Source organism: Pseudophryne corroboree, chromosome 11 (assembly GCF_028390025.1).
Source record: "Pseudophryne corroboree isolate aPseCor3 chromosome 11, aPseCor3.hap2, whole genome shotgun sequence".
Taxonomy (NCBI): domain Eukaryota; kingdom Metazoa; phylum Chordata; class Amphibia; order Anura; family Myobatrachidae; genus Pseudophryne; species Pseudophryne corroboree.
The window spans coordinates 342,620,568-342,647,617 of NC_086454.1; the positions used below are offsets into that span (position 1 = coordinate 342,620,568).

At 50.1% G+C, this 27,050-nt stretch overlaps 1 protein-coding gene across 5 annotated transcripts in view; it reads left to right on the forward strand.

Annotated features, from left to right (window-relative positions):
• Window positions 1–27,050, forward strand: part of COG8 (component of oligomeric golgi complex 8) — a 33,258-nt gene that overhangs the window by 2,218 nt on the left and 3,990 nt on the right. Inside the window, exons 3-5 of one of the 5 annotated variants that reach the window (XM_063945911.1) lie at window positions 4,971–5,801; window positions 6,223–6,391; window positions 6,735–9,333. In XM_063945911.1, the coding sequence (XP_063801981.1) occupies window positions 4,971–5,801; window positions 6,223–6,391; window positions 6,735–6,997 (1,263 nt within the window). In that variant the 3' untranslated portion in view covers window positions 6,998–9,333. The other 4 variants (XM_063945915.1, XM_063945912.1, XM_063945913.1 and 1 more) reach the window with 4 other exon arrangements.

The window sequence follows — 27,050 nt, forward strand, 5'->3', positions numbered from 1 at the left end:
ACAGATCACTGTTACACTATATGCAGTCCTCATCGAGGGATTGTGTTCCTGCTCTGCTGCTACATGTGCAGTAATACTGAGAGAGAGAGGACTGTATATAGGACACAGATCACTGCTACGCTATATGCAGTCCTCATAGAGGGATTGTGTTCCTGCTCTGCTGCTACATGTGCAGTAATACTGTGAGAGAGGACTGTATATAGGACACAGATCACTGGTACACTATATGCTGTATTCATAGAGGGATTGTGTTCCTGCTCTGCTGCTACATGTGCACAATACTGAGAGAGGACTGTATATAGGACACAGATCACTGGTACACTATATGTGGTCCTCATAGAGGGATTGTGTTCCTGCTCTGCTGCTACATGTGCACAATACTGTGAGAGAGGACTGTATATAGGACACAGATCACTGTTACACTATATGCAGTCCTCATCGAGGGATTGTGTTCCTGCTCTGCTGCTACATGTGCAGTAATACTGAGAGAGAGAGGACTGTATATAGGACACAGATCACTGCTACGCTATATGCAGTCCTCATAGAGGGATTGTGTTCCTGCTCTGCTGCTACATGTGCAGTAATACTGTGAGAGAGGACTGTATATAGGACACAGATCACTGGTACACTATATGCTGTATTCATAGAGGGATTGTGTTCCTGCTCTGCTGCTACATGTGCACAGTACTGTGAGAGAGGACTGTATATAGGACACAGATCACTGGTACGCTATATGTGGTCCTCATAGAGGGATTGTGTTCCTGCTCTGCTGCTACATGTGCACAGTACTGTGAGAGAGGACTGTATATAGGACACAGATCACTGCTACGCTATATGCAGTCCTCCTAGAGGGATTGTGTTCCTGCTCTGCTGCTACATGTGCACAATACTGAGAGAGGACTGTATATAGGACACAGATCACTGCTACGCTATATGCAGTCCTCATAGAGGGATTGTGTTCCTGCTCTGCTGCTACATGTGCACAATACTGAGAGAGGACTGTATATAGGACACATATTACTGCTACGCTATATGCTGTATTCATAGAGGGCTTGTGTTCCTGCTCTGCTGCTACTAGTGCACAATACTGTAAGAGAGGACTGTATATAGGACACAGATCACCACTATATGCTGTATTCATAGAGGGATTGTGTTCCTGCTCTGCTGCTACTAGTGCACAGTACTGAGAGAGGACTGTATATAGGACACAGATCACTGTTACACTATATGCAGTCCTCATAGATGGATTGTGTTCCTGCTCTGCTGCTACTAGTGCACAGTACTGTGAGAGAGGACTGTATATAGGACACAGATCACTGCTACGCTATATGCAGTCCTCATAGATGGATTGTGTTCCTGCTCTGCTGCTACTAGTGCACAGTACTGTGAGAGAGGACTGTATATAGGACACAGATCACTGGTACACTATATGTGGTCCTCATAGAGGGATTGTGTTCCTGCTCTGCTGCTACATGTGCACAATACTGAGAGAGGACTGTATATAGGACACAGATCACTGCTATGCTATATGCAGTCCTCATAGAGGGATTGTGTTCCTGCTCTGCTGCTACATGTGCACAATACTGAGAGAGGACTGTATATAAGACACAGATCACTGGTACACTATATGCTGTATTCATAGAGGGCTTGTGTTCCTCCTCTGCTGCTACATGTGCACAATACTGAGAGAGGACTGTATATAGGACACAGATCACTAGTACACTATGGCCCTCATTCCGAGTTGTTCGCTCGCAAGGCGATTTTAGCAGAGTTACACACGCTAAGCCACCGCCTACTGGGAGTGTATCTTCGCTTCTTAAAATTGCGAACGATGTATTCGCAATATTGCGATTACAAACTACTTAGCAGTTTCAGAGTAGCTTCAGACTTACTCGACATCTGCGATCAGTTCAGTGCTTGTCGTTCCTGGTTTGACGTCACAAACACACCCAGCGTTCGCCCAGACACTCCTCCGTTTCTCCAGCCACTCCTGCGTTTTTTCCGGAAACGGTAGCGTTTTCATCCACACGCCCATAAAACGCCGTGTTTCCGCCCAGTAACACCCATTTCCTGTGAATCACATTACGTTCGCCGGAGCGAAGAAAAAGCCGTGAGTAAAAAAACTATCTTCATAGCAAAATTACTTGGCGCAGTCGCAGTGCGAACATTGCGCATGCGTACTAAGCAGAAAAACGCTGCGATGCGAAGAAAATTACCGAGCGAACGACTCGGAATGAGGGCCTATATGCAGTCCTCAAAGAGGGATTGTGTTCCTGCTCTGCTGCTACTAGTGCACAGTACTGTGAGAGAGGACTGTATATAGGACACAGATCACTGCTACACTATATGCTGTATTCATAGAGGGCTTGTGTTCCTGCTCTGCTGCTACATGTGCAGTAATACTGTGAGAGAGGACTGTATATAGGACACAGATCACTGCTATGCTATATGCAGTCCTCATAGAGGGATTGTGTTCCTGCTCTGCTGCTACTAGTGCACAGTACTGTGAGAGAGGACTGTATATAGGACACAGATCACTGGTACACTATGGCCCTCATTCCGAGTTGTTCGCTCGCAAGTGAATTTTAGCAGATTTGCTCATGCTAAGCCGCCGCCTACTGGGAGTGAATCTTAGCATCTTAAAATTGCGAACGATGTATTCGCAATATTGCGATTACACACCTCGTAGCGGTTTCTGAGTAGCTTTTCAGACTTACTCGGCATCTGCGATCACTGCTTGTCGTTCCTGGTTTGACGTCACAAACACACCCAGCGTTCGCCCAGACACTCCCCCGTTTCTCCAGCCACTCCTGCGTTTTTTCCGGAAACGGTAGCGTTTTTTCCCACACGCCCATAAAACGGCCTGTTTCCGCCCAGTAACACCCATTTCCTGTCAATTACATTACGATCGCCAGAACGATGAAAATGCCGTGAGTAAAATTCCTAAGTGCATAGCAAATTTACTTGGCGCAGTCGCAGTGCGGCCATTGCGCATGTGCATTAAGCGGAAAATCGCTGCGATGCGAAGATTTTTACCGAGCGAACAACTCGGAATGACCCCCAATATGCGGTCCTCATAGAGGGATTGTGTTCCTGCTCTGCTGCTACATGTGCAGTAATACTGTGAGAGAGGACTGTATATAGGGGGTAATTCCAAGTTGATCGCAGCAGGATTTTTGATAGCAACTGGGCAAAACCATGTGCACTGCAGGGGAGGCAGATATAACATGTGCAGAAAGAGTTAGATTTGGGTATGGTATGTTCAATCTGCAATCTAATTTGCAGTGTAAAAATAAAGCAGCCAGTATTTACCCTGCACAGAAACAATATAACCCACCCAAATCTAACTCTTTCTGCACATGTTATATCTGCCTCCCCTGCAGTGCACATGGTTTTGCCCAGTTGCTATCAAAAATCCTGCTGCGATCAACTTGGAATTACCCCCCATAGGACACGGATCACTGCTACGCTATATGTGGTCCTCATAGAGGGATTGTGTTCCTGCTCTGCTGCTACATGTGCACAATACTGAGAGAGGACTGTATATAGGACACAGATCACTGCTACGCTATATGTGGTCCTCATAGAGGGATTGTGTTCCTGCTCTGCTGCTACATGTGCAGTAATACTGTGAGAGAGGACTGTATATAGAACACAGATCACTACTACGCTATATGCAGTCCTCATAGAGGGATTGTGTTCCTGCTCTGCTGCTACCAGTGCACAATACTGTGAGAGAGGACTGTATATAGGGGTCATTCCGAGTTGTTCGCTTGTTTTTTTTTTTTTTTTTCCCGCTACGGAGCGATTAGTCGCAAACTGCGCATGCGCAATGTACGCAGTGCGCCTGCGTCAAGTAAATTAGCACAAAAGTTTGGTATTTTACTCACGGCGTAACAAAGTTTTTTTTCATCGTTCTGCTGATCGACTGATAGGAAGTGGGTGTTTCTGGGTGGAAACTGGCCGTTTTCTGTGAGTGTGCGGAAAAACGCAGGCGTTTCAGGGAAAAACGCGGGAGTGTCTGGGCGAACGCTGGGTGTGTTTGTGACGTCAAACCAGGAACGAAACTGACTGAACTGATCGCTATTTGTAAGTAGGTCTGGAGCTACTCAAACTGCTAAGAAGTGTCTATTCGCAATTCTGCTAATCTTTCGTTCGCAATTCTGCTAAGCTAAGATACACTCCCAGTAGGCGGCGGCTTAGCGTGTGCAATGCTGCTAAAAGCAGCTAGCGAGCGATCAACTCGGAATCACCCCCATGGGACACAGATCACTGCTACGCTATGGGGATAATTCCAAGTTGATCGCAGCAGGAGATTTTTTAGCAGTTGGGCAAACCATGTGCACTGCAGGGGAGGCAGATGTAACATGTGCAGAGAGAGTTAGATTTGGGTGTGGTGTGTTTAATCTGAAATCTGAATTGCAGTGTAAAAATAAAGCAGCCAGTATTTACCCTGCACAGAAACAAAATAACCCACCCAAATCTAACTCTTTCTGCACATGTTCTATCTGCCTCCCCTGCAGTGCACATGGTTTTGCCCAACTGCTAAAAAATTTCCTGCTGCGATCAACTTGGAATTACCCCCTATATGCGGTCCTCATAGAGGGCTTGTTTTCCTGCTCTGCTGCTACCAGTGCACAATACTATGAGAGAGGACTGTATATAGTGCTCAGATCACTGCTACGCTATATACAGTCCTCATAGAGGGATTGTATCAATTGCATGTAATACAGCTGCAATCTCTAGCACTGTGTATGCGTTTAGGGTGGACATGCGCAGGTGAAAAAGAATTGCTCCGCTGTGTGAACGTCTGCATGGCGTGTGGCTGTGAATCAGCCCTTAGTGTAATCTGCTAGGCACCTTCTGTCACCTGTAATATACCTGGAGAGGCATGTTCTAATAAGCGAAGGAGTAATTGTTAGCGCGGTACAAGGTTCCCCTGTGTTGATCTGGTGTTCTCTTCTCCGCAGGGCATAGTAAATGAGGTGCGTCAATCTGCACAGCTTATGCTGAACCAGCTCCTCCAGCAGCTCCGCAGTAACATCCAGCTCCCCGCCTGCTTGCGTGTGATTGGCTACCTGCGTAGGATGGATGTCTTCACTGAAGCAGAGCTGCGTATAAAGTTCCTGCAGGCCCGGGACGCCTGGCTCCGCTCGCTGCAGAGCGCCATCCCCCAGGACGATCCCTATTTCCACCTCACAAAAACTATCGAGAGCTGCCGTGTTAACTTGTTTGATGTGATCACTCAGTACCGGGCCATCTTCTCGGATGAAGACCCCCTCCTACTCCCACTTACAGGCACCTTACCTGTCAGCGAGGGGGCTATATTCCATGGGTGGGTGTTGCAGAAGGTAAGTGACTTTCTGCAGGTGCTGGAAGGTGACCTTCAGAGAGGCGTGGGTAGCAGGCTGGACTCCCTTTTGGGTCAGTGCATGTACTTTGGACTCTCCTTCAGCCGCGTGGGTGCAGATTTCCGTGGCCAGCTGGCGCCCATCTTCCAGCGGGTAGCAGCTGAGAACTTCACACGAGCCGCAAAGGAGGCCGTGGAGAAATTCCAGGAGGAGATGAACATGTATACCCTGATCTCTTCCCCCATGGGCCTAGGCAGCAGCAACATCACGTCTGTCCCTACACCCCCTACTCAGCCAGGAACCCTACAGCCCCCCATGGTGCTACTGGATTTCCCTCCCCTTGCTTGTTTCCTCAACAACATTCTGGTGGCCTTCAATGACCTGCGTCTGTGCTGTCCGGTAGGTCTAACGCAGGAAGTGACCGATACGCTGCAGGACGCTTTGGGCAAGGTAAGTGCTGTATACTGCAGATTGGAAGCCTACAAGGCCTTAAATGGTCATTTTTGCCCAATCAAAATCTATTAGCGAGAATTCTGGATTTTGATTGGACAGCAGGAAACTTGATGTCCTTGTTATGTGTGTTTTATCAACCGAGAGTGCTGAGTGGGGCCCCCCTGCGATCAGTACTGCTGAGTGGGGCCCCCCTGCGATCAGTACTGCTGAGTGGGGCCCCCCTGCGATCTGGGATTACGGTTACCGTTCTAGAACCTGTTATTTGCAGTTTGGGATTCGGAGCTTTCTGGATAATAGATCATTGTGGAATTTAGACACTGATGCCCCTTACCCTACTGAATCGCATTTAGGAAGGAGCCCGGTCCTCCCCACTCCTTCATATACTGCACTTAGTTATTTTCTCTTCTTTTACGTTCAGGTTGTTGGCATCATCTTGTTGTTCCATCGCACGGAAGAAGCTGCATTCAGCCCCCAGGAACGTGAACTCTTTATCCAGTTCTGCACCGCCTTCTTAGAGGATCTGACACCGTACCTGAATCGCTGCTTGCAGATCCTCTTCCCCCCTGCACAGAGGGCCCAGATCTTTGGTATAAGTCTTTTGTGTGGTCCATATGAGAATTGTGATTTATTTTAGCCACGTCTGTGTGTGAATCTGCATAGAGCTGAGTGGTATTTAATCTATAATGAAAGGAGACTTGTATAGCGGTGGTTTGTATGGGTTGGTAATTATTGGAGTGGCTGAGCAGGTTCCTTTTACATAGCCTGTCCCTCTCCCTTCTGGTATGTGAGCTGCTGCAGTAGGATGGACATTATACAGCTTTAACAAGTAAAAGTTAAAAAATAAAATAAAAAAAATTTGCATAGAATTATTTTATTTTTGTAAATCAATGTGGTTTATGCAGTGACTGAGTGCTCTGTTTGTTCCTGCAGGTGTGGCCCCGACACATCTCTCCCGTTACGGCAATCTGGGTTCTATCGATGTCGCCGTGCTGCATGCCGCCTTGGAAGGAGTACTACCACAGAAGGAGACTGTTCTTGTGTCGGACAGGGATTTATTGCCCACACCGCTGGCTCACTCTGACCCAGAGAAACACCTTCCACCCACAGACAGTGTGCAGCTGCAGCCAGAGGCGCATGTACCAGTACTGACCCCAGTCACTGAGCCGGACGTCCCTGCGGGAGATGATCAGTGACTGTATTAAGAACTGAGCTGTGGCAAGTGGGTTCTGTCTGCTGTCAATCAGGAATTTATAAAGTGACGTGATCTCAGCATAGGGGCATTGGCTATAATGAGTATGCAATGATGTTTATAATCATTACTCAGATAATAATTATTTGCACTAATCTTACTGATAACCTCTGTCTCGGTACTGATCTGGCAGAATCGCACAATCCTGTGTTTCTAGGGCCTCGAAAGAATCCGCATGTTATCTCGCAGTCACGTTGGGCTCTGGTTCTGTGTATTTATATACTTTTAGATTTTGAAAACAAAGTAAGACGCCTTCACGGAATAATGACCTTTAGAACACCTAGAATTATTATAATGGTCTGTCCGCTAATCCTGGAATCCGTTCTGCAGAGTACTCTGTGTAGATGAGCCATTGACCTGATTGTGGGTGAATAATTAGCACAGCACAATGTTCCTGTTCTGTTGGCTCATAAACCTATCGAGGGATGAATCCTCTGCACAATGTAAGATAGGTCTGGTGTAAACTGCGTCTGGCAATGGGCTTTTTTTTCCCCAGAATGGTTTTATCACCCGAAACAGAATTTCCTTGGCAGAATAAGGTTCTGTATGAAAGGTTAGAGCCTTTTGTACAGCCAGCAGTCCCACTCTGCGGCCAGCAGGGTACCAGAGCGACCTCTGAACACGATGGAACACCTGCCAGGCCTTTCGCACGGATAAGGCAGTTTGCCCCCTCATGTTAGAGGGACTGAGAGGGTTATTCGGACCTGGTCGTCGCTAACGTTTTTTGCAGCGCTGCGCTCAGTTCAAAACTGCACATGCGTATGCACCGCAATGCTCAGGTGCGTCACACTGGTACAAAGCGGTTTGTTGCTCTGCAATGGGTTTGTACGAAGAATCCATTCGCACGGGCGATCGCAAGGAGATTGACAGGAAGAGGGCGTTTGTGGGTGTCAACTGACCCTTTTCTGGGAGTGGTTTGAAAAACGCAGGCGTGTCCAAGCGTTTGCAGGGCGGGTGTCTGATGTCAATTCTGGCCCCGGACAGGCTGAAGTGATCGCAGCGGCTGAGTAAGTTCTGGGCTACTCAGAGACTGCACGAGATCTTTTTGTACTGCTCGGCTGCACATGCACAGCAAAAATACACTCCCCTATGGGCAGCGACTATGCGAATGTAGGACAGCAAAAAAACCCTAACGAGCGGTCAGGCCTGAATGACCTACTATGTTGTGTTGGTGCAAATGGCGCCTTAAATCTCCTTCCCACGGCCTTGGTGGTGTTTACATAGCTAACGGAGGGAGCTGGACTCAGGATAACTAAACCAGAAAACACCTGTAATTACGACGTAGGAGTATTTAATTAAACCTCCTTTCTAAATCTCCTTTCCTAAAAATAAAACCCCGGCAGTTATTTATTATGGGGGATTGAGGTGGTTTTAGTGCAGGATTACATATTCTCTAGAAGGGTATTCAGAGCTATTGCGGTCGGGACGGATTCAGTCCTGCTGTGTCGTGGGCTGTAGGTGGCTCTTGGCAGTTTAGAGGGGTCTACTGGGGAATTTATCTATTTGGCTGGTTCAGTAATGAACAACCTGTTACCACAGAGGTAAGTCATCTAAACATAACCTGTTGTGTTTCCAAGACAGTCCGCGTCATTCAGCTGGTGTTGCTTATGTGTCTGTGCCAAATCTGCCTTTACCCCTCCATTACGTTACCTGAGAACGGGTGACTGACAGTGAGCGATTAGGAAAAATAACGCGTCTGGTATGGAAGATACAGCTGGGAGAGGTGCACTTACCTTCGTGGTGAGCCAGTAATCATTTATGGATTTTTTGTTTGGGTCACGGCACAAAATATTAGTGTGACCTGAATGATATTTCAAAGAAAAAATAATCCGTGATTAATTGGATAAAGTAACTGTGTTTTCTACGTTTTTAGTTACAGAGACCGAGGGGCATATTTACTAAGTGTACGGTTGCAAAATCTGACGCTTCTGCTTGTGGTTATGTCCGTGATTTAAAAGGCAATGCTTTTATTAGCTGTGTTTTGCTAGTATAATTATTGCCCCCTTAAATTTAAAATTCCCAAAAGTGCCGAGTGTGGTAACAGAACCAGTGAGAGCGGAGTAATCGGTGTTATAGTCGGGGCTTATAAATAAAGGCACGTAGAGCTCAGAATTGATTTGGTTTTACCTTGTTTTTTTATATTGCATTAAACAAAAAGTTATGACTGTGTTACCACTGGTGCAGGGAGTACCGGTGTCACGTCTGAGGTGGTTGTGGCTTCCCTGCAAATGCTTCCCAAAATATAGCTGATAATAAAAAAATAAGGACAATTAAAAGCTGTCCCGAGGTGGCGTCTAGTTATTGTGTCTGTACAAGCAGAATGCACTGGTGTAGGGCTCACTTGGTAACCTCTATCTTCCGCTAACGACCAGCAGCTAGGGTGGGGGAGTTCACCTGCTGCACGCACCTGTACCATAAAATGGCCCCACCTCTATCTTCCGCTAACGACCAGCAGGTAGGGGGGGGGAGTTCACCTGCTGCACGCACCTGTCTCATACAGTGGTCCCATCTCTATCTTCCGCAGGTAGGGTGGGGGAGCTCGGGTATGGGTCGACAAAACAGGGTCACTAGGTTGACATATCGTCAGGTCGACATGTACTAGGTCAACAGGCCGACATGACTTTTTGTTTTGTTTTTACTTTTTTTGGTGTTTTCTTCGTAAAGTGACTGGGAACCCCAATTAGTGCACTGTGTCCCCTCGCATGGCTCGCAAAGCGAAGTTACTGTTCTCAATTGTAGTCCTCGTGGATTGTAAAGTATGAAAAAGTTAAAATCTCATGTCGACCTTTTGAACTGTTGACCTAGTACATGTTGCCCTAATAACCATATTGACCTAGTGACCCTGTCGACCTAATGACCGTATTCCGGGAGCTCACCTGCCGCACGCACCTGTACCATACAGTGGCCCCACCTCTATCTTCCGCTAACAACCATACACCTCTGTCTTCTGCTGGCGGACATTTTTGGTGTGACATTTTCAGATGTGTGCCAATCTTTCTGAATATATCATCAGAAAGATATCGGCAGATAAGGGGTTGCTGTTTGGCACACAATGGGGTCCATCTGGGGTCAGGGTGGGCGACATTGGGCCCAGATGCACCCAACAGTACATATGCCACTAAGTAACCTAGGTCATTAATATACTGGCAAATTATAAATCAAAAAAGATTGGGGCTGCTGAAGAGCTGTCATCACCCGCAGAGCTAGCTGCTGTGGACGGCATGTGAATTGGCTGCTAAGTGCTAGTATGAATGACGCAGCACCATAAATGTGTATACGCTACAACTATCCACGTCACACAGCATTTCAATGGGGGTGGGGGGTGATGATGATGATGATGAGGTAGGTACATAACAAGTCTGCCCAGGGGTACAATGGTGATGAGGCAGGTACATATCACGTCTGCCTGGGGGGTAAGATGAGGTGGGGGTACATAGCACGTGTGTCTGGGGGGTAAGATGAGGTGGGGGTACATAGCACGTCTGTCTGGGGAGGGAGGGGTAAGATGGTGATGAGGCGGGTACATATCACGTCTGCCTGGGGGGTAAGATGGTGATGAGGCGGGGGTACAGATCACGTCTGCCTAGGGGGTAAGATGGCGAGGCGGGGGTACATATCACGTCTGCCTGGGGGGTAAAATAGCGATGAGGTGGGGGTACATAGCATGTCTGTCTGGGGAGGGGGGTAAGATGGCAATGAGGTGGTAGTACATATCACGTCTGCCTCGGGGGTAAGATGGTGCAGACGTGGGGGTACAAGCACGTCTGCCTGGGGGGGTAAGATGGCGATGAGGTGGGGGTAGATAGCACGTCTGTCTGGGGAGGCGGGTAAGATGGCAATGAGGTGGGGGTACATAGCACGTCTGTCTGGTGAGGGGGGTAAGATGGTGATGAGGTGAGGGTACATAGCACGTCTGGATGTGTGTGTGGGGGGAGGGGGTAAGATGGTGAGGAGGTGGGGGTACATAGCATGTCTGTCTGGATGTGTGGGGGGAGGGGGTAAGATGGCGATGAGGTGGCGGTACATAGCACGTCTGTCTGGGGAGGGGGGTAAGATGGCGATGAGGGTACATAGCACGTCTGTCGGGGGAGGGGGGTAAAATGGCGATGAGGTGGGGGTACATAACACGTCTGTCTGGGGAGGGGGGTAAGATGGTGATGAGGTGAGGGTACATAGCACGTCTGTCGGGGGAGGGGGGTAAGAAGGCGATGAGGTGGGGGTGCATAGCACGTCTGCCTGGGGGGTAAGATGACGATGAGCTGGGTGTACATATGTCTGCCTGGGGTAAGATGGTGATGAGGTGGGGGTACATAGCATGTCTGTCTGGGGTAAGATGGTGATGAGGTGGGGGTGCATAGTATGTCTGTCTGGGGTAAGATGGTGATGAGGTGGGGGTGCATAGTATGTCTGTCTGGGGGGGGGTAAGATGGCGATGAGGTGCGGGTACATAGCACGTCTGTCTGGGGAGGGGGGTAAGATGGTGATGAGGTGGGGGCACATATCACGTTTGCTTAGGGGGTAAGATGGCGAGGCGGGGGTACATATCACGTCTGCCTGGGGTGTAAGATAGCGATGAGGTGGGGGTACATAGCACGTCTGTCTGAGGAGGGGGGTAAGAGCGATGAGGTGGGGGTACATAGCGCGTCTGTCTGGGGGGGTAAGATGGTGATGAGGTGGGGGTACATAGCACATCTGTCTGGGGGGTAAGATGGTGATGAGGCGAGGGTACATAGCACGTCTGTCGGGGGAGGGGGGTAAGATGGTGATGAGGTGGGGGTACATAGCACGTCTGTCTGAGGAGGGGGGTAAGATGGCGATGAGGTGGGGGTACATAGCACGTCTGCTGTCTGGGGGGGGTAAGATGGTGATGAGGTGGGAGCACATAGCACGTCTGTCTGGGGGGGTAAGATGGTGATGAGGTGAGGGTACATAGCACGTCTGTCGGGGGAGGGGGGAAAGATGGTGATGAGGTGGGGGTACATAGCACGTCTGGGGGGTAAGATGGTGATGAGGTGGGGGTACATAGCACGTCTGTCTGGGGGGTAAGATAGCGATGAGGTGGGGGTACATAGCACGTCTGTCTGAGGAGGGGGGTAAGATGGTGATGAGGTGGGGGTACATAGCACATCTGTCTGGGGGGTAAGATGGCGATGAGGTGGGGGTACATAGCACATCTGTCTGGGGGGTAAGATGGCGATGAGGTGGAGGTACATAGCACATCTGTCTGGGGGGTAAGATGGCGATGAGGTGGGGGTACATAGCACGTCTGTCTGGGGGGTAAGATGGCGATGAGGTGGGGGTACATAGCACGTCTGTCTGGGGGGTAAGATGGCGATGAGGTGGGGGTACATAGCACGTCTGTCTGGGGGGTAAGATGGCGATGAGGTGGGGGTACATAGCACGTCTGTCTGGGGGGTAAGATGGCGATGAGGTGGGGGTACATAGCACGTCTGTCTGGGGGGTAAGATGGCGATGAGGTGGGGGTACATAGCACGTCTGTCTGGGGGGTAAGATGGCGATGAGGTGGGGGTACATAGCACGTCTGTCTGGGGGGTAAGATGGTGATGAGGTGGGGGTACATAGCACATCTGTCTGGGGGCGTAAGATGGCGATGAGGTGGGGGGAGGAGGTAAGATGGCGATGAGGTGGGGGGAGGAGGTAAGATGGCGATGAGGTGGGGGTACATAGCACATCTGTCTGGGGGGTAAGATGGCGATGAGGTGGGGGTACATAGCACATCTGTCTGGGGGGTAAGATGGCGATGAGGTGGGGGTACATAGCACGTCTGTCTGGGGGGTAAGATGGCGATGAGGTGGGGGTACATAGCACGTCTGTCTGGGGGGTAAGATGGTGATGAGGTGGGGGTACATAGCACGTCTGTCTGGGGGGTAAGATGGCGATGAGGTGGGGGTACATAGCACGTCTGTCTGGGGGGTAAGATGGTGATGAGGTGGGGGTACATAGCACATCTGTCTGGGGGCGTAAGATGGCGATGAGGTGGGGGGAGGAGGTAAGATGGCGATGAGGTGGGGGGAGGAGGTAAGATGGCGATGAGGTGGGGGGAGGAGGTAAGATGGCGATGAGCAGGGCACTCTCCCCTCATGTGCCTTTCCTTCTCTTACACCAGCGGTGGCCAACCTGTGGCTCTTGAGCCTCATGTGGCTCTTTCTTTATTCAAATGTGGCTCCCGACACTCAAAGTTATGTGACCCCAACAGATCCGGAAACTGCTGCACTCCAGCCAGACAGTCAACAGCAGCACTACGGGGACTGAGAACTGAGAGAGCCAGATACTTGAGGTGAGACACCCACTGTTAAACAGAGGACACATAAGGGGATGCTGCAATTGCACGAGGTGTGTGGTTTTTTTTTTGTTTGTTGTTTTTTTTTGGGGGGGGGGATATAGTAACATGAGGTTCCTGGCAGGAGTGACATACTGTATGAGTGTGCTAGCAGGAGTGACACATGAGGTAGCTGGCTGAAGTGACACAGCAGGGTACTGGTTGGAGTGACACATGGGGGAGCTGGCTGAAGTGACACAGCAGGGTACTCGCTGGAGTGACACATGGGGGAGCTGAAGTGTATTATGTGAATCTGGCTTTTTCAATATATTTTATGTGGCTCTTTCTTTCTCAATTGTTTTATGTGGAAGCGGCTTTTTAAATGTATTTTATGTTGGATCTGGCTTTAAAAATGTATTATATGTGGATCTGATTTTTGAAATGTATTTTATACCAGAGGCGTGGCCTAGCAGGCACAAGGCCACACCCCAGTTTCTCTGACGTCCTAGTGGATGCTGGGACTCCGTAAGGACCATGGGGATATAGCGGCTCCGCAGGAGACAGGGCACAAAATAAAAGCTTAAGGATCAGGTGGTGTGCACTGGCTCCTCCCCCCATGACCCTCCTCCAAGCCCCAGTTAGATTTTTGTGCCCGGCCGAGAAGGGTGCAATCTAGGTGGCTCTCCTGAGCTGCTTAGAATAAAAGTTTAGTTAGGTTTTTTTATTTTCAGTGAGTCCTGCTGGCAACAGGCTCACTGCATCGTGGGACTAAGGGGAGAAGAAACGGACTCACCTGAGTGCAGAGTGGATCGGGTTTCTTAGGCTACTGGACACTAGCTCCAGAGGGACGATCACAGGTTCAGCCTGGATGGGTCACCGGAGCCGCGCCGCCGTCCCCCTTACAGAGCCAGAAGAGACGAAGAGGTCCGGTGAAATCGGCGGCAGAAGACATCCTGTCTTCAGACTAAGGTAGCGCACAGCACCGCAGCTGTGCGCCATTGCTCTCAGCACACTTCACACTCCGGTCACTGAGGGTGCAGGGCGCTGGGGGGGGAGCGCCCTGAGACGCAATATAACAGAATACCTTAGGTGGCAAAACAGAATACATCACATATAGCTCCTGGGCTATATGGATGTATTTTAATCCCCTGCCATTTTACACAAAAAAGCGGGAGATAAGGACGTCGTGAAGGGGCGGAGCCTATCTCCTCAGCACACAAGCGCCATTTTCCCTCACAGCTCCGCTGGAAGGACGGCTCCCTGACTCTCCCCTGCAGTCCTGCTTCAGAATCAGGGTAAAAAAGAGAAGGGGGGGCATTGTTGGCAGCAAATAACAATAATTAACAGCAGCTATAAGGGAATAACACTTATATAAGGTTATCCCTGTATATATATATATAGCGCTGGGTGTGTGCTGGCAGACTCTCCCTCTGTCTCTCCAAAGGGCTAAGTGGGGTCCTGTCCTCTATCAGAGCATTCCCGGTGTGTGTGTGCTGTGTGTCGGTACGCGTGTGTCGACATGTATGAGGAGGAAAATTATGTGGAGGCGGAGCAGTTGCCTGCGTTGGTGATGTCACCCCCTAGGGAGTCGACACCTGACTGGATGATTGTATTTAAACAATTAAGTGATAATGTCAGCAATTTGCAAAAAACTGTTGACGACATGAGACAGCCGGCAAATCAGTTAGTGCCTGTCCAGGCGTCTCAGACACCGTCAGGGGCGCTAAAACGCCCGTTACCTCAGTGGGTCGACACAGACCCTGACACAGATACTGAGTCTAGTGTCGACGGTGACGAGACAAACGTAATGTCCAGTAGGGCCACACGTTACATGATCACGGCAATGAAAGAGGCATTGAACCTTTCTGACACTACAAGTACCACAAAGAAGGGTATTATGTGGGGTGAGAAAAAACTACCAATATTTTTTCCTGAGTCAGAGGAAATAAATGAGGTGTGTGAAAAAGCGTGGGTTTCTCCCGATAAAAAACAGCTAATTTCTAAAAAATTATTAGCATTATATCCTTTCCCGCCAGAGGTTAGGGCGCGTTGGGAAACACCCCCTAGGGTAGATAAGGCGCTCACACGTTTATCTAAACAAGTAGCGTTACCGTCTCCTGATACGGCTACCCTCAAAGAACCAGCTGATAGAAGGCTGGAAAATATCCTAAAAAGTATATACACACATACTGGTGTTATACTGCGACCAGCAATCGCCTCAGCCTGGATGTGCAGTGCTGGAGTCGCATGGTCGGATTCCCTGACTGAGAATATTGATACCCTGGATAGGGACAATATTTTGTTAACTATAGAACATTTAAAGGATGCATTATTATATATGCGTGATGCACAGAGGGATATTTGCACCCTGGCATCAAGAGTAAGTGCTATGTCCATCTCTGCCAGAAGAGCGTTGTGGACGCGACAGTGGTCAGGGGATGCGGATTCCAAACGGCACATGGAAGTATTGCCGTATAAAGGGGAGGAGTTATTTGGGGCTGGTCTATCGGACCTGGTGGCCACGGCAACGGCTGGAAAATCCACCTTTTTACCCCAGGTCACTCCACATCAGCAGAAAAAGACGCCGTCTTTTCAATCTCAGTCCTTTCGTTCCCATAAGTACAAGCGAGCAAAAGGCCACTCCTTTCTGCCCCGGGGCAGAGGAAGAGGAAAAAGACTGCACCATGCAGCCGCTTCCCAAGAGCAGAAGCCCTCCCCTGCTTCTGCCAAGTCTTCAGCATGACGCTGGGGCTTTACAAGCAGACTCAGATATGGTGGGGGCCCGTCTCAAAAATTTCAACGCGCAGTGGGCTCACTCGCAAGTGGATCCCTGGATTCTACAGGTAGTATCGCAGGGGTACAAACTGGAATTCGAGGCGTTTCCTCCTCATCGTTTCCTGAAGTCTGCTTTACCAAAGTCTCCCTCCGACAGGGAGGCAGTTCTAGAAGCCATTCACAAGCTGTATTCCCAGCAGGTGATAATCAAGGTACCCCTCCTGCAACAAGGAAAGGGGTATTATTCCACGCTGTTTGTGGTACCGAAGCCGGACGGCTCGGTGAGACCAATTTTAAATCTGAAATCCTTGAACACTTACATAAAAAGGTTCAAATTCAAGATGGAGTCACTCAGAGCAGTGATAGCGAACCTGGAAGAAGGGGACTATATGGTGTCTCTGGACATCAAAGATGCTTATCTCCACGTCCCGATATACCCTTCTCACCAAGGGTACCTCAGGTTTGTGGTACAAAACTGTCATTATCAGTTTCAGACGCTGCCGTTTGGATTGTCCACGGCACCTCGGGTCTTTACCAAGGTAATGGCCGAAATGATGATTCTTCTACGAAGAAAAGGCATTTCAATTATCCCTTACTTGGACGATCTCCTGATAAGGGCAAGATCCAGGGAACAGTTAGAAGTCGGAGTAGCACTATCTCAGGTAGTGTTACGTCAGCACGGGTGGATTCTAAATATTCCAAAATCGCAGCTGATTCCAACGACACGTCTACTGTTCCTAGGAATGATTCTGGACACAGTCCAGAAGAAGGTGTTTCTCCCGGAGGAGAAGGCCAGGGAGTTATCCGAGCTAGTCAGGAACCTCCTAAAACCAGGACAGGTCTCAGTGCATCAGTGCACGAGGGTCCTGGGGAAAATGGTGGCTTCTTACGAAGCGATTCCATTCGGAAGATTCCATGCAAGAACATTTCAGTGGGATCTACTGGACAAATGGTCCGGATCGCATCTGCAGATGCATCAGCGGATAACCCTGTCGCCAAGGACAAGGGTGTCTCTCCTGTGGTGGCTGCAGAGTGCTCATCTACTAGAGGGCCGCAGATTTGGCATTCAGGATTGGATCCTGGTAACCACGGATGCCAGCCTGAGAGGCTGGGGAGCAGTCACACAGGGAAGGAATTTCCAGGGCCTGTGGTCAAGCTTGGAAACGTCTCTTCATATAAACATTCTGGAACTAAGGGCCATTTACAATGCCCTAAGTCAAGCAAAACCTCTGCTTCAGGGTCAGGCGGTGTTGATCCAATCGGACAACATCACGTCAGTCGCCCACGTAAACAGACAGGGCGGCACGAGAAGCAGGAGGGCAATGGCAGAAGCTGCAAGGATTCTTCGCTGGGCGGAAAATCATGTGATAGCACTGTCAGCAATATTCATTCCGGGAGTGGACAACTGGGAAGCAGACTTCCTCAGCAGACACGACCTTCACCCGGGAGAGTGGGGACTTCACCCAGAAGTCTTCCACCTGATTGTAAACCGTTGGGAAAAACCAAAGGTGGACATGATGGCGTCACGTCTAAACAAAAAACTGGACAGATATTGCGCCAGGTCAAGGGACCCTCAGGCAATAGCAGTGGACGCTCTGGTAACGCCGTGGGTGTACCAGTCAGTGTATGTGTTCCCTCCTCTGCCTCTCATACCAAAAGTACTGAGAATCATAAGAAGGAGAGGAGTAAGAACTATACTCGTGGTTCCGGATTGGCCAAGACGGACTTGGTACCCGGAACTTCAAGAGATGCTCACGGACGAACCGTGGCCTCTACCTCTAAGAAAGGACCTGCTACTGCAGGGGCCTTGTCTGTTCCAAGACTTACCGCGGCTGCGTTTGACGGCATGGCGGTTGAACGCCGGATCCTGAGGGAAAAAGGCATTCCAGAAGAAGTCATCCCTACTCTGGTCAAAGCCAGGAAGGACGTAACCGCAAAACATTATCACCGCATTTGGCGTAAATATGTTGCGTGGTGTGAGGCCAAGAAGGCCCCTACAGAGGAATTTCAACTGGGTCGTTTCCTTCATTTCCTGCAAACAGGACTGTCTATGGGCCTAAAATTAGGGTCCATTAAGGTTCAAATTTCGGCCCTGTCGATTTTCTTCCAGAAAGAACTGGCTTCAGTACCTGAAGTTCAGACATTTGTAAAAGGGGTGCTGCACATACAGCCTCCTTTTGTGCCTCCAGTGGCACCTTGGGATCTCAATGTGGTGTTGAGTTTTCTAAAGTCACATTGGTTTGAACCACTTTCCACTGTGGACTTAAAATATCTCACATGGAAGGTGTCGATGCTGTTAGCCTTGGCTTCAGCCAGGCGTGTGTCAGAATTGGCGGCTTTATCATATAAAAGCCCTTACTTGATATTTCATTCTGACAGGGCGGAATTGAGGACTCGTCCTCAATTTCTACCTAAGGTGGTTTCTGCATTTCACATGAACCAACCTATTGTGGTACCTGCGGCTACCAGGGACTTAGAGGACTCTAAGTTGCTTGACGTTGTCAGGGCCTTGAAAATATATGTTTCCAGGACGGCTGGAGTCAGAAAATCTGACTCGCTGTTTATCCTGTATGCACCCAACAAGCTGGGTGCTCCTGCTTCTAAGCAGACGATTGCTCGTTAGATTTGTAGTACAATTCAGCTTGCACATTCTGTGGCAGGATTGCCACAGCCAAAATCAGTAAAAGCCCATTCCACACGGAAAGTGGGCTCATCTTGGGCGGCTGCCCGAGGGGTCTCGGCTTTACAACTTTGCCGAGCAGCTACTTGGTCAGGGGCAAACACGTTTGCTAAATTCTACAAATTTGATACCCTGGCTGAGGAGGACCTGGAGTTCTCTCATTTGGTGCTGCAGAGTCATCCGCACTCTCCCGCCCGTTTGGGAGCTTTGGTATAATCCCCATGGTCCTTACGGAGTCCCAGCATCCACTAGGACGTCAGAGAAAATAAGATTTTACTTACCGATAAATCTATTTCTCGTAGTCCGTAGTGGATGCTGGGCGCCCATCCCTAGTGCGGATTGTCTGCAATACTTGTATATAGTTATTGTTACAAAAATTCGGGTTATTATTGTTGTGAGCCATCTTTTCAGAGGCTCCTTTGCGTTTATCATACTGTTAACTGGGTTCAGATCACAAGTTGTACGGTGTGATTGGTGTGGCTGGTATGAGTCTTACCCGGGATTCAATATCCTTCCTTATTATGTACGCTCGTCCGGGCACAGTGTCCTAACTGAGGCTTGGAGGAGGGTCATGGGGGGAGGAGCCAGTGCACACCACCTGATCCTTAAGCTTTTATTTTGTGCCCTGTCTCCTGCAGAGCCGCTATATCCCCATGGTCCTTACGGAGTCCCAGCATCCACTACGGACTACGAGAAATAGATTTATCGGTAAGTAAAATCTTATTTTTGCATGTGCGCCTGCGGCTCGATGTCGGCTCTTTGACGTGCCTAACAAAATGTTTGGCTCTTTGTTTCTGACTGGTTGGCCACCCCTGTCTTACACTGTTATACTCTATGCTCCCTGTGAGGGCACCTGACCCTGGTGTCTGACACTCTCTGTGTATACCATGTACTTGCCCTATATTGTCTCAGACTATGCTCATGTATGTGCTGTGTGACTGGGCGCTGCGCACTCCTTGTGGCGCCATATAAGGGGTAATAATAATAATACATAGCCCGTGTGCTGCCCCGGGGGGGGGGGTGAGGAGGAGGGTGATGGGCTCCCAGCTGTTGGACACATGTATATAATAACACACAGTGCGCGCTCAGGTGACAGACACCAGCTGAGAGTGAGACAGGACTCTGGTGCAGCACTTTCGGCCACTCTCCCGGGCCGGCGCCGCTCGGGTCAGTGACGCCGCAGCGCTGAGCGCAGAGAGCGAGGCGCGTGCCCGGAGCGGGAACTACAGCTCCCGAGTGGCCTTGCGGCAGTTTGACGTGTGAGCAGCGCGCCGCCGGCCAGAGAATGCCGCTGCTGCCGTGCATGTGAGGGTGAGTGAGGGCAGCTGCTGCCTCCTGTGTTACTGTGTGCAGACGTGCTGCTGCCGCCGAGCCCTGCTGTCAGTGCAACATGATTGGCGTAGTGGTCAGTATTACTGACTCTCAGCACTGAGGTCATGAGATCAACACCCAGTTATGGTGAATGGGTGTGGAGTTTGTACGTTCTCCTCCCATGCTGTCAGTGCAGGGTTGAGGCTAAATTTAAACAGGCTAAAGGACCTCTGATGTCACAGCCATGTCACCCTGCAGGGGAGGAGCACAGCCAGAACATGGGACCCCAAATGTACCCTCACAAGCTCAGTGGCTCACTCCACTCCACCAGCTGCCAATCTACTAAGGGGAATAGATGTCGGCATAGATGGTGAAACTGCTGACCCGCCGACCTTGCTCCTCCCCCTGCCGTCGCGGGTTACATGTGGCGTCAGAGGTCCTTCCAGGCAGAGGTACATGCAGGGGACTGTGGGCTGATCACACTCCTATCCCTGCCATTCAGGTCAGTCATGTCTCCACATTGCTAGTGTCAGTGTCCCCATCCATTATCTGATGGCTCAGTCCACTCTCCCTCATGCCAGCGCTCTGTAATCTTCTCCCAATGTCTGTTCATTCATCTATATCAGGAATTTTCCACCAGATGCTCCCACACCATTGCTCCTGCTCAGTGCTCCCGTCCCTGGCTGCCGTATCACTGCGCTGCACCCCTAGGCCCGACTGCGTAATCACTGCGCCGCACACCTAGGCCCAACTGCGGTATCACTGCGCTGCACCCCTAGGCCCGACTGCGGTATCACTGCGCTGCACCCCTAGGCCCGACTGCGTAATCACTGCGCCGCACACCTAGGCCCAACTGCGGTATCACTGCGCTGCACCCCCAGGCCCGACTGCGGTATCACTGCGCTGCACCCCTAGGCCCAACTGCGGTATCACTGCGCTGCACCCCCAGGCCCGACTGTGGTATCACTGCGCTGCACCCCCAGGCCCGACTGCAGTATCACTGCGCTGCACCCCTAGGCCCGACTGCGGTATCACTGCGCTGCACCCCTAGGCCCGACTGCAGTATCGCTGCGCTGCACCCCTAGGCCCGACTGCGGTATCACTGCGCTGCACCCCCAGGCCCGACTGTGGTATCACTGCGCTGCACCCCTAGGCCCGACTGCTGTATCACTGCGCCGCACCCCTAGGCCCGACTGCGGTATCACTGCTGTCCTATCACCTCACTAGCAGCCATCGCCTCATGAGTCATGTTATGAAAAGCAGTCATATCGCCAGCTCCCATGGTTCGTTCTCATTGTCCTCCGGTCCTCGTACAGAATGGCTGCCTCCGCTGGGAATACGCAGCTTTGTGCAGGAGACCGATGTTCTATAAAGCAGTATTCCCAATTTCCCAGTCAGTTTTCACCAAGTAAGTTCTCTTCCGTAGTGGATCCCTGGATAATCTGCATGGTGACAGATGTTCTCTGGGGGTTCTAGGTGGCAGAGGTACAGCACCCACAGAGTGATGAAGGCAGCGTAGACGTGAGGTGCAGTAACAAGCTACAGTCTCCGTGGCTGCAGTTACTTATTGGTACTCGCCATCGCCCTCTTGTGGCTTTATGTGTCACCTGGCTTTTGCCCTCTGAGAAGAATGACAGCAGGGAGAAGCCCCAGTGGCTCCTACGATGACACCGCTGCCATAACTGATATTGTCATGGAGGACACTATCTACGAGCTCCTCACTGAGTTGAGTATGTTTTTCCCTGCAGGTAATCCAGTCATGTTGATGACAAGAGGTTGCCGGATCCTGGGGCTCCTGTCCCGGTACTCCCCCAGTCTAATCTCCGGTATCGGCCGGCAGTCTTCCCGTCTGTGTGCCTCCTGGACCGGTGTAAAGACGCGCAGCTACTGGAGGTACTTTAAGAGGTCTGTGCTGGGAGCCTCCTCCCCGCCCTACAAGCGGGTGGCTCAGACAGGGGATCCGGTGTTGCGCAGCCAGGCCCAGCCTGTTCCCCCAGAGCACATCTCACACCCGGACACCCAGGCTGTGCTGAAGCGAATGCTGGCGGTTCTGAAGTCAGGGGGCTGTGTAGGGTTAAGTGCCCCTCAGCTTGGGGTTCCTCTGCGGATAATGGCGATGGAGCTCCCAGAGGACATGTGCCAGGTGGTGCCCTCTGAAGTGCGAGTGATGCGTGAGATGGAACCTTTCCCGCTGACCATCTTCATTAACCCGTCTATGCGCATCCTGGACTCTCGGAAACTCCATTTCCCGGAGGGCTGCAGCAGCTTACGGGGATTCTCCGCCGTCGTACCTAGATTCTACGCTGTGGAGATATCAGGTAACTTACACGTTCCGTGCCAGGACGTCAGTATGTCCTGATTTGCTGCGCAGTCTGCCGTCAGCCAAGTCCGCCTCACACAGGATATAGGGGGTAATTCTGAGATGATCGCAGCAGGAATTTTGTTAGCAGTTGGGCAAAACCATGTGCACTGCAGGGGGGGGCAGATGTAACATGTGCAGAGAGTTAGATTTGGGTGGGTTATTTTGTTTCTGTGCAGGGTAAATACTGGCTGCTTTATTTTACACTACAATTTAGATTGCACATTGAACACACCACACCCAAATCTAACTCTCTCTGCACATGTTACATCTGCCACACCTGCAGTGCACATGGTTTTGCCCAACTGCTAACAAAATTCCTGCTGCGATCTACTCTAAATTACCCCCCATGTGCAATGCAGGGGGAGGGGGTGTTTGAGGGGGCAGATGTAACATGTGCAGAGAGAGTTAGATTTGGGTGGGTTATTTTGTTTCTGTGCAGGGTAAATACTGGCTGCTTTATTTCTACACTGCAATTTAGATTTCAGTTTGAACACACCACACCCAAATCTAACTCTCTCTGCACATGTTACATCTGCCCCACCTGCAGTGCACATGGTTTTGCCCAACTGCTAACAAATTTGTTGCTGCGATCAACTCTGAATTAAGTCCATAGTCAGTCCATGTGTCTCAGATTCTGCCATCCTAATGAGATCTGAAACCTTTACATATATTTATTGCTAGCTCAGTTATGACAGCTGAACTTTTACATGACGACTGTGGCGAAAATCGGGGATAGACCGAATCCATATTTTTTTTTAAAGAATTTTGAATCCTGCTGCCAAAGACATTTCAGAATATTAGTCAAAATTCTAGTTCCCATATTAATATTCAGGAACAGGATCGCAGTGAGCTAAATAGAAGAGCTTGCTTACGACTTCAGATCTGGTCGCAACAGCAAACTTTTTGTATGATGGGCAAAACCATGTGCACTGCAGGGGGGGGGGGGGGGGGCGCGCAGATGTAACATGTGCAGAGAGAGTTAGATTTGGGTGGGGTGTGTTCAAACTGAAATCTAAATTGCAGTGTAAAAATAAAGCAGCCAGTATTTACCCTGCACAGAAACAATATAACCCACCCAATTCTAACTCTCTCTGCACGTTACATCTGCCACACCTGCAGTGCACATGGTTTTGCTTATTAGAGAGTTTTTTTGCTGCTGCGATCAGGTCTGAATTAGGCCCTTTGGGTGTTGCGGTGTAACAGTCATGGCGCAGGTTTAGCGGAGTGCGGGGCATAACTGGTCATCGCTTATTTCAGCTCGGCTCCAGCAGAAATAATTGCAGAAACCCTGATAAGTGGCAGTCGTAGAACGTAAGGCGCGGGGTTCCGATGGATCCTTGTGGCCACAGGAATTAGCCCCAAAGAATGGACCCTTACCCTTTAGCCCTGTACCTTCTGGCTTGGTCTGTACCTGTGCAGAAGTCATGTGACCCTCTTATTAAATGTACAGTGCCGTCATCCTGGATAATGAGTTCTCTCAGCAGCACAGACACAACTTATCCATGTTCATGGACCTCTGTTTCCAGGGGTATCCTATGGAGAAAGCGGACTCCTGTGAACTATATATCGGGCACATAAAGCACATGCATTTCTCTAACGTCCTAAGTGGATGCTGGGACTCCGTAAGGACCATGGGGAATAGCGGCTCCGCAGGAGACTGGGCACAACTATAAAGAAAGCTTTAGACTACTGGTGTGCACTGGCTCCTCCCACTATGACCCTCCTCCAGACCTCAGTTAGAATCCTGTGCCCGGCTGAACTGGATGCACACTAGGGGCTCTCCTGAGCTCCTAGAAAGAAAGTATATTTAGGTTTTTTATTTTACAGTGAGATCTGCTGGCAACAGACTCACTGCAGCGAGGAACTAAGGGGAGAAGAAGCGAACCTACCTAACAGGTGGTAGTTTGGGCTTCTTAGGCTACTGGACACCATTAGCTCCAGAGGGATCGACCGCAGGACCCGACCTTGATGTTCGTTCCCGGAGCCGCGCCGCCGTCCCCCTTACAGAGCCAGAAGCATGAAGAGGTCCGGAAAATCGGCGGCAGAAGACTTCGGTCTTCACCAAGGTAGCGTGCAGCTGTGCGCCATTGCTCCTCATACACACTTCACACTCCGGTCACTGAGGGTGCAGGGCGCTGGGGGGGGGGGGGGGGGGGCGGGCGCCCTGAGGGCAATATTACACACCTTGGCTGGCAAATATACATCATATATAGTCCCAGAGGCTATATAGGTGTAAATTAATACCCCTGCCAGAGTTTCAAAAACGCGGGAGAAGTCCGCCGAAAAAGGGGCGGGGCTAACTCCCTCAGCACACTGGCGCCATTTTTCCCTCACAGCTCCGCTGGAAGGAAGCTCCCCGGCTCTCCCCTGCAGTCTACAACTACAGAAGGGTAAAAAAGAGAGGGGGGGCACTAAATTTAGGCGCAGTATATATATATATATATATATATATATATATATATATATATATATATGTAGCAGCTATAAGGGGATATAATTCAGTTAGTCCCTGTATTATATAGCGCTCTGGTGTGTGCTGGCATACTCTCTCTCTGTCTCCCCAAAGGGCTTTGTGGGGTCCTGTCCTCTGTCAGAGCATTCCCTGTGTGTATGCGGTGTGTCGGTACGGCTGTGTCGACATGTTTGATGAGGAGGCTTATGTGGAGGCGGAGCAAATGCCTGTAAATGTGATGTCACCCCCTGCGGGGTCGACACCTGAGTGGATGGTTCTGTGGAAGGAATTACGCGACAGTGTCGACTCCTTGCATAAAAGGTTTGACGACATACCTACTATGGGACAGTCGGCTTCTCAGCCTGTGCCTGCCCAGGCGTCTCAAAAGCCATCAGGGGCTCTAAAACGCCCGCTACCTCAGATGGCAGACACAGATGTCGACACGGATACTGACTCCAGTGTCGACGACGATGAGACTAATGTAACTTCCAATAGGGCCACACGTTACATGATTGAGGCAATGAAAAATGTGTTGCACATTTCTGATGTTACCCCCGGTACCACAAAAAAGGGTATTATGTTTGGAGAGAAAAAACTACCAGTAGCTTTTCCTCCATCTGAGGAGTTAAATGACGTGTGTGAAGAAGCGTGGGCTTCTCCTGATAAGAAACTGGTAATTTCTAAGAGGTTACTAATGGCGTACCCTTTCCCGCCAGAGGATAGGTCACGTTGGGAAACATCCCCTAGGGTGGATAAAGCGCTCAGACGCTTGTCAAAAAAGGTGGCACTACCGTCTCCGGATACGGCCGCCCTGAAGGAATCTGCTGATAGAAAGCAGGAGGCTATCCTGAAGTCTATATATACACACACAGGTGTTATACTGAGACCAGCTATTGCGTCAGCATGGATGTGCAGTGCTGCAGCTGCGTGGTCAGATTCCCTGTCGGAAAATATTGATACCCTAGACAGGGACACTATATTGCTAACCGTAGAGCATATTAAAGACGCACTTTTATACATGAGGGATATTTGCCGGCTGGCATCCAAAATTAGTGCAATGTCCATTTCTGCCAGGAGAGGGTTATGGACTCGGCCGTGGACAGGAGATGCAGATTCCAAAAGGCACATGGAAGTTCTGCCTTATAAGGGTGAGGAGTTGTTCGGGGATGGTCTCTCGGACCTCGTTTCCACAGCAACAGCTGGGAAGTCTACATTTTTACCCCATGTTCCCTCACAGCCAAAGAAAGCACCGTATTATCAGGTACAGTCCTTTCGGCCCAATAGGGGCAAGCGGGTAAAGGGCGCGTCCTTTCTGCCCAGAGGCAGAGGTAGGGGGAAAAAGCTGCAGCATACAGCCAGATCCCAGGAGCAAAAGTCCTCCCCCGCTTCCTCTAAGTCCACAGCATGACGCTGGGGCTCCACAGGCGGAGCCAGGTACGGTGGGGGCCCGTCTCAAATATTTCAGCAATCAGTGGGCTCGCTCACGGGTGGATCCCTGGATCTTTCAAATAGTATCTCAGGGGTACAAGCTGGAATTCGAGACGTCTCCCCCCTGCCGTTTCCTCAAATCTGCCTTACCAACCACTCCCTCAGGCAGGGAGGCAGTGTTACAGGCAATTCACAAGCTGTATTCACAACAGGTGATAGTAAAGGTGCCCCTACTTCAATAAGGACGGGGTTACTATTCCACAATGTTTGTGGTACCGAAACCGGACGGTTCGGTGAGACCCATTTTAAATTTGAAATCCTTGAACACATATATAAAAAAATTCAAGTTCAAGATGGAATCGCTCAGGGCGATTATTGCAAGCCTGGACGAGGGGGATTACATGGTATCACTGGACATCAAGGATGCTTACCTGCATGTTCCCATTTACCATCCTCACCAGGAGTACCTCAGATTTGTGGTACAGGATTGTCATTATCAATTCCAGACGTTGCCGTTCGGTCTATCCACGGCTCCGAGGGTCTTTACCAAGGTAATGGCCGAAATGATGATACTCCTTCGAAAGAAGGGAGTTTTAATTATCCCGTACTTGGACGATCTCCTGATAAAGTCGAGGTCCAGGGAGCAGTTGTTGGTCGGGGTAGCACTATCTCGGGAGGTGCTACAACAGCACGGCTGGGCTCTAAATAT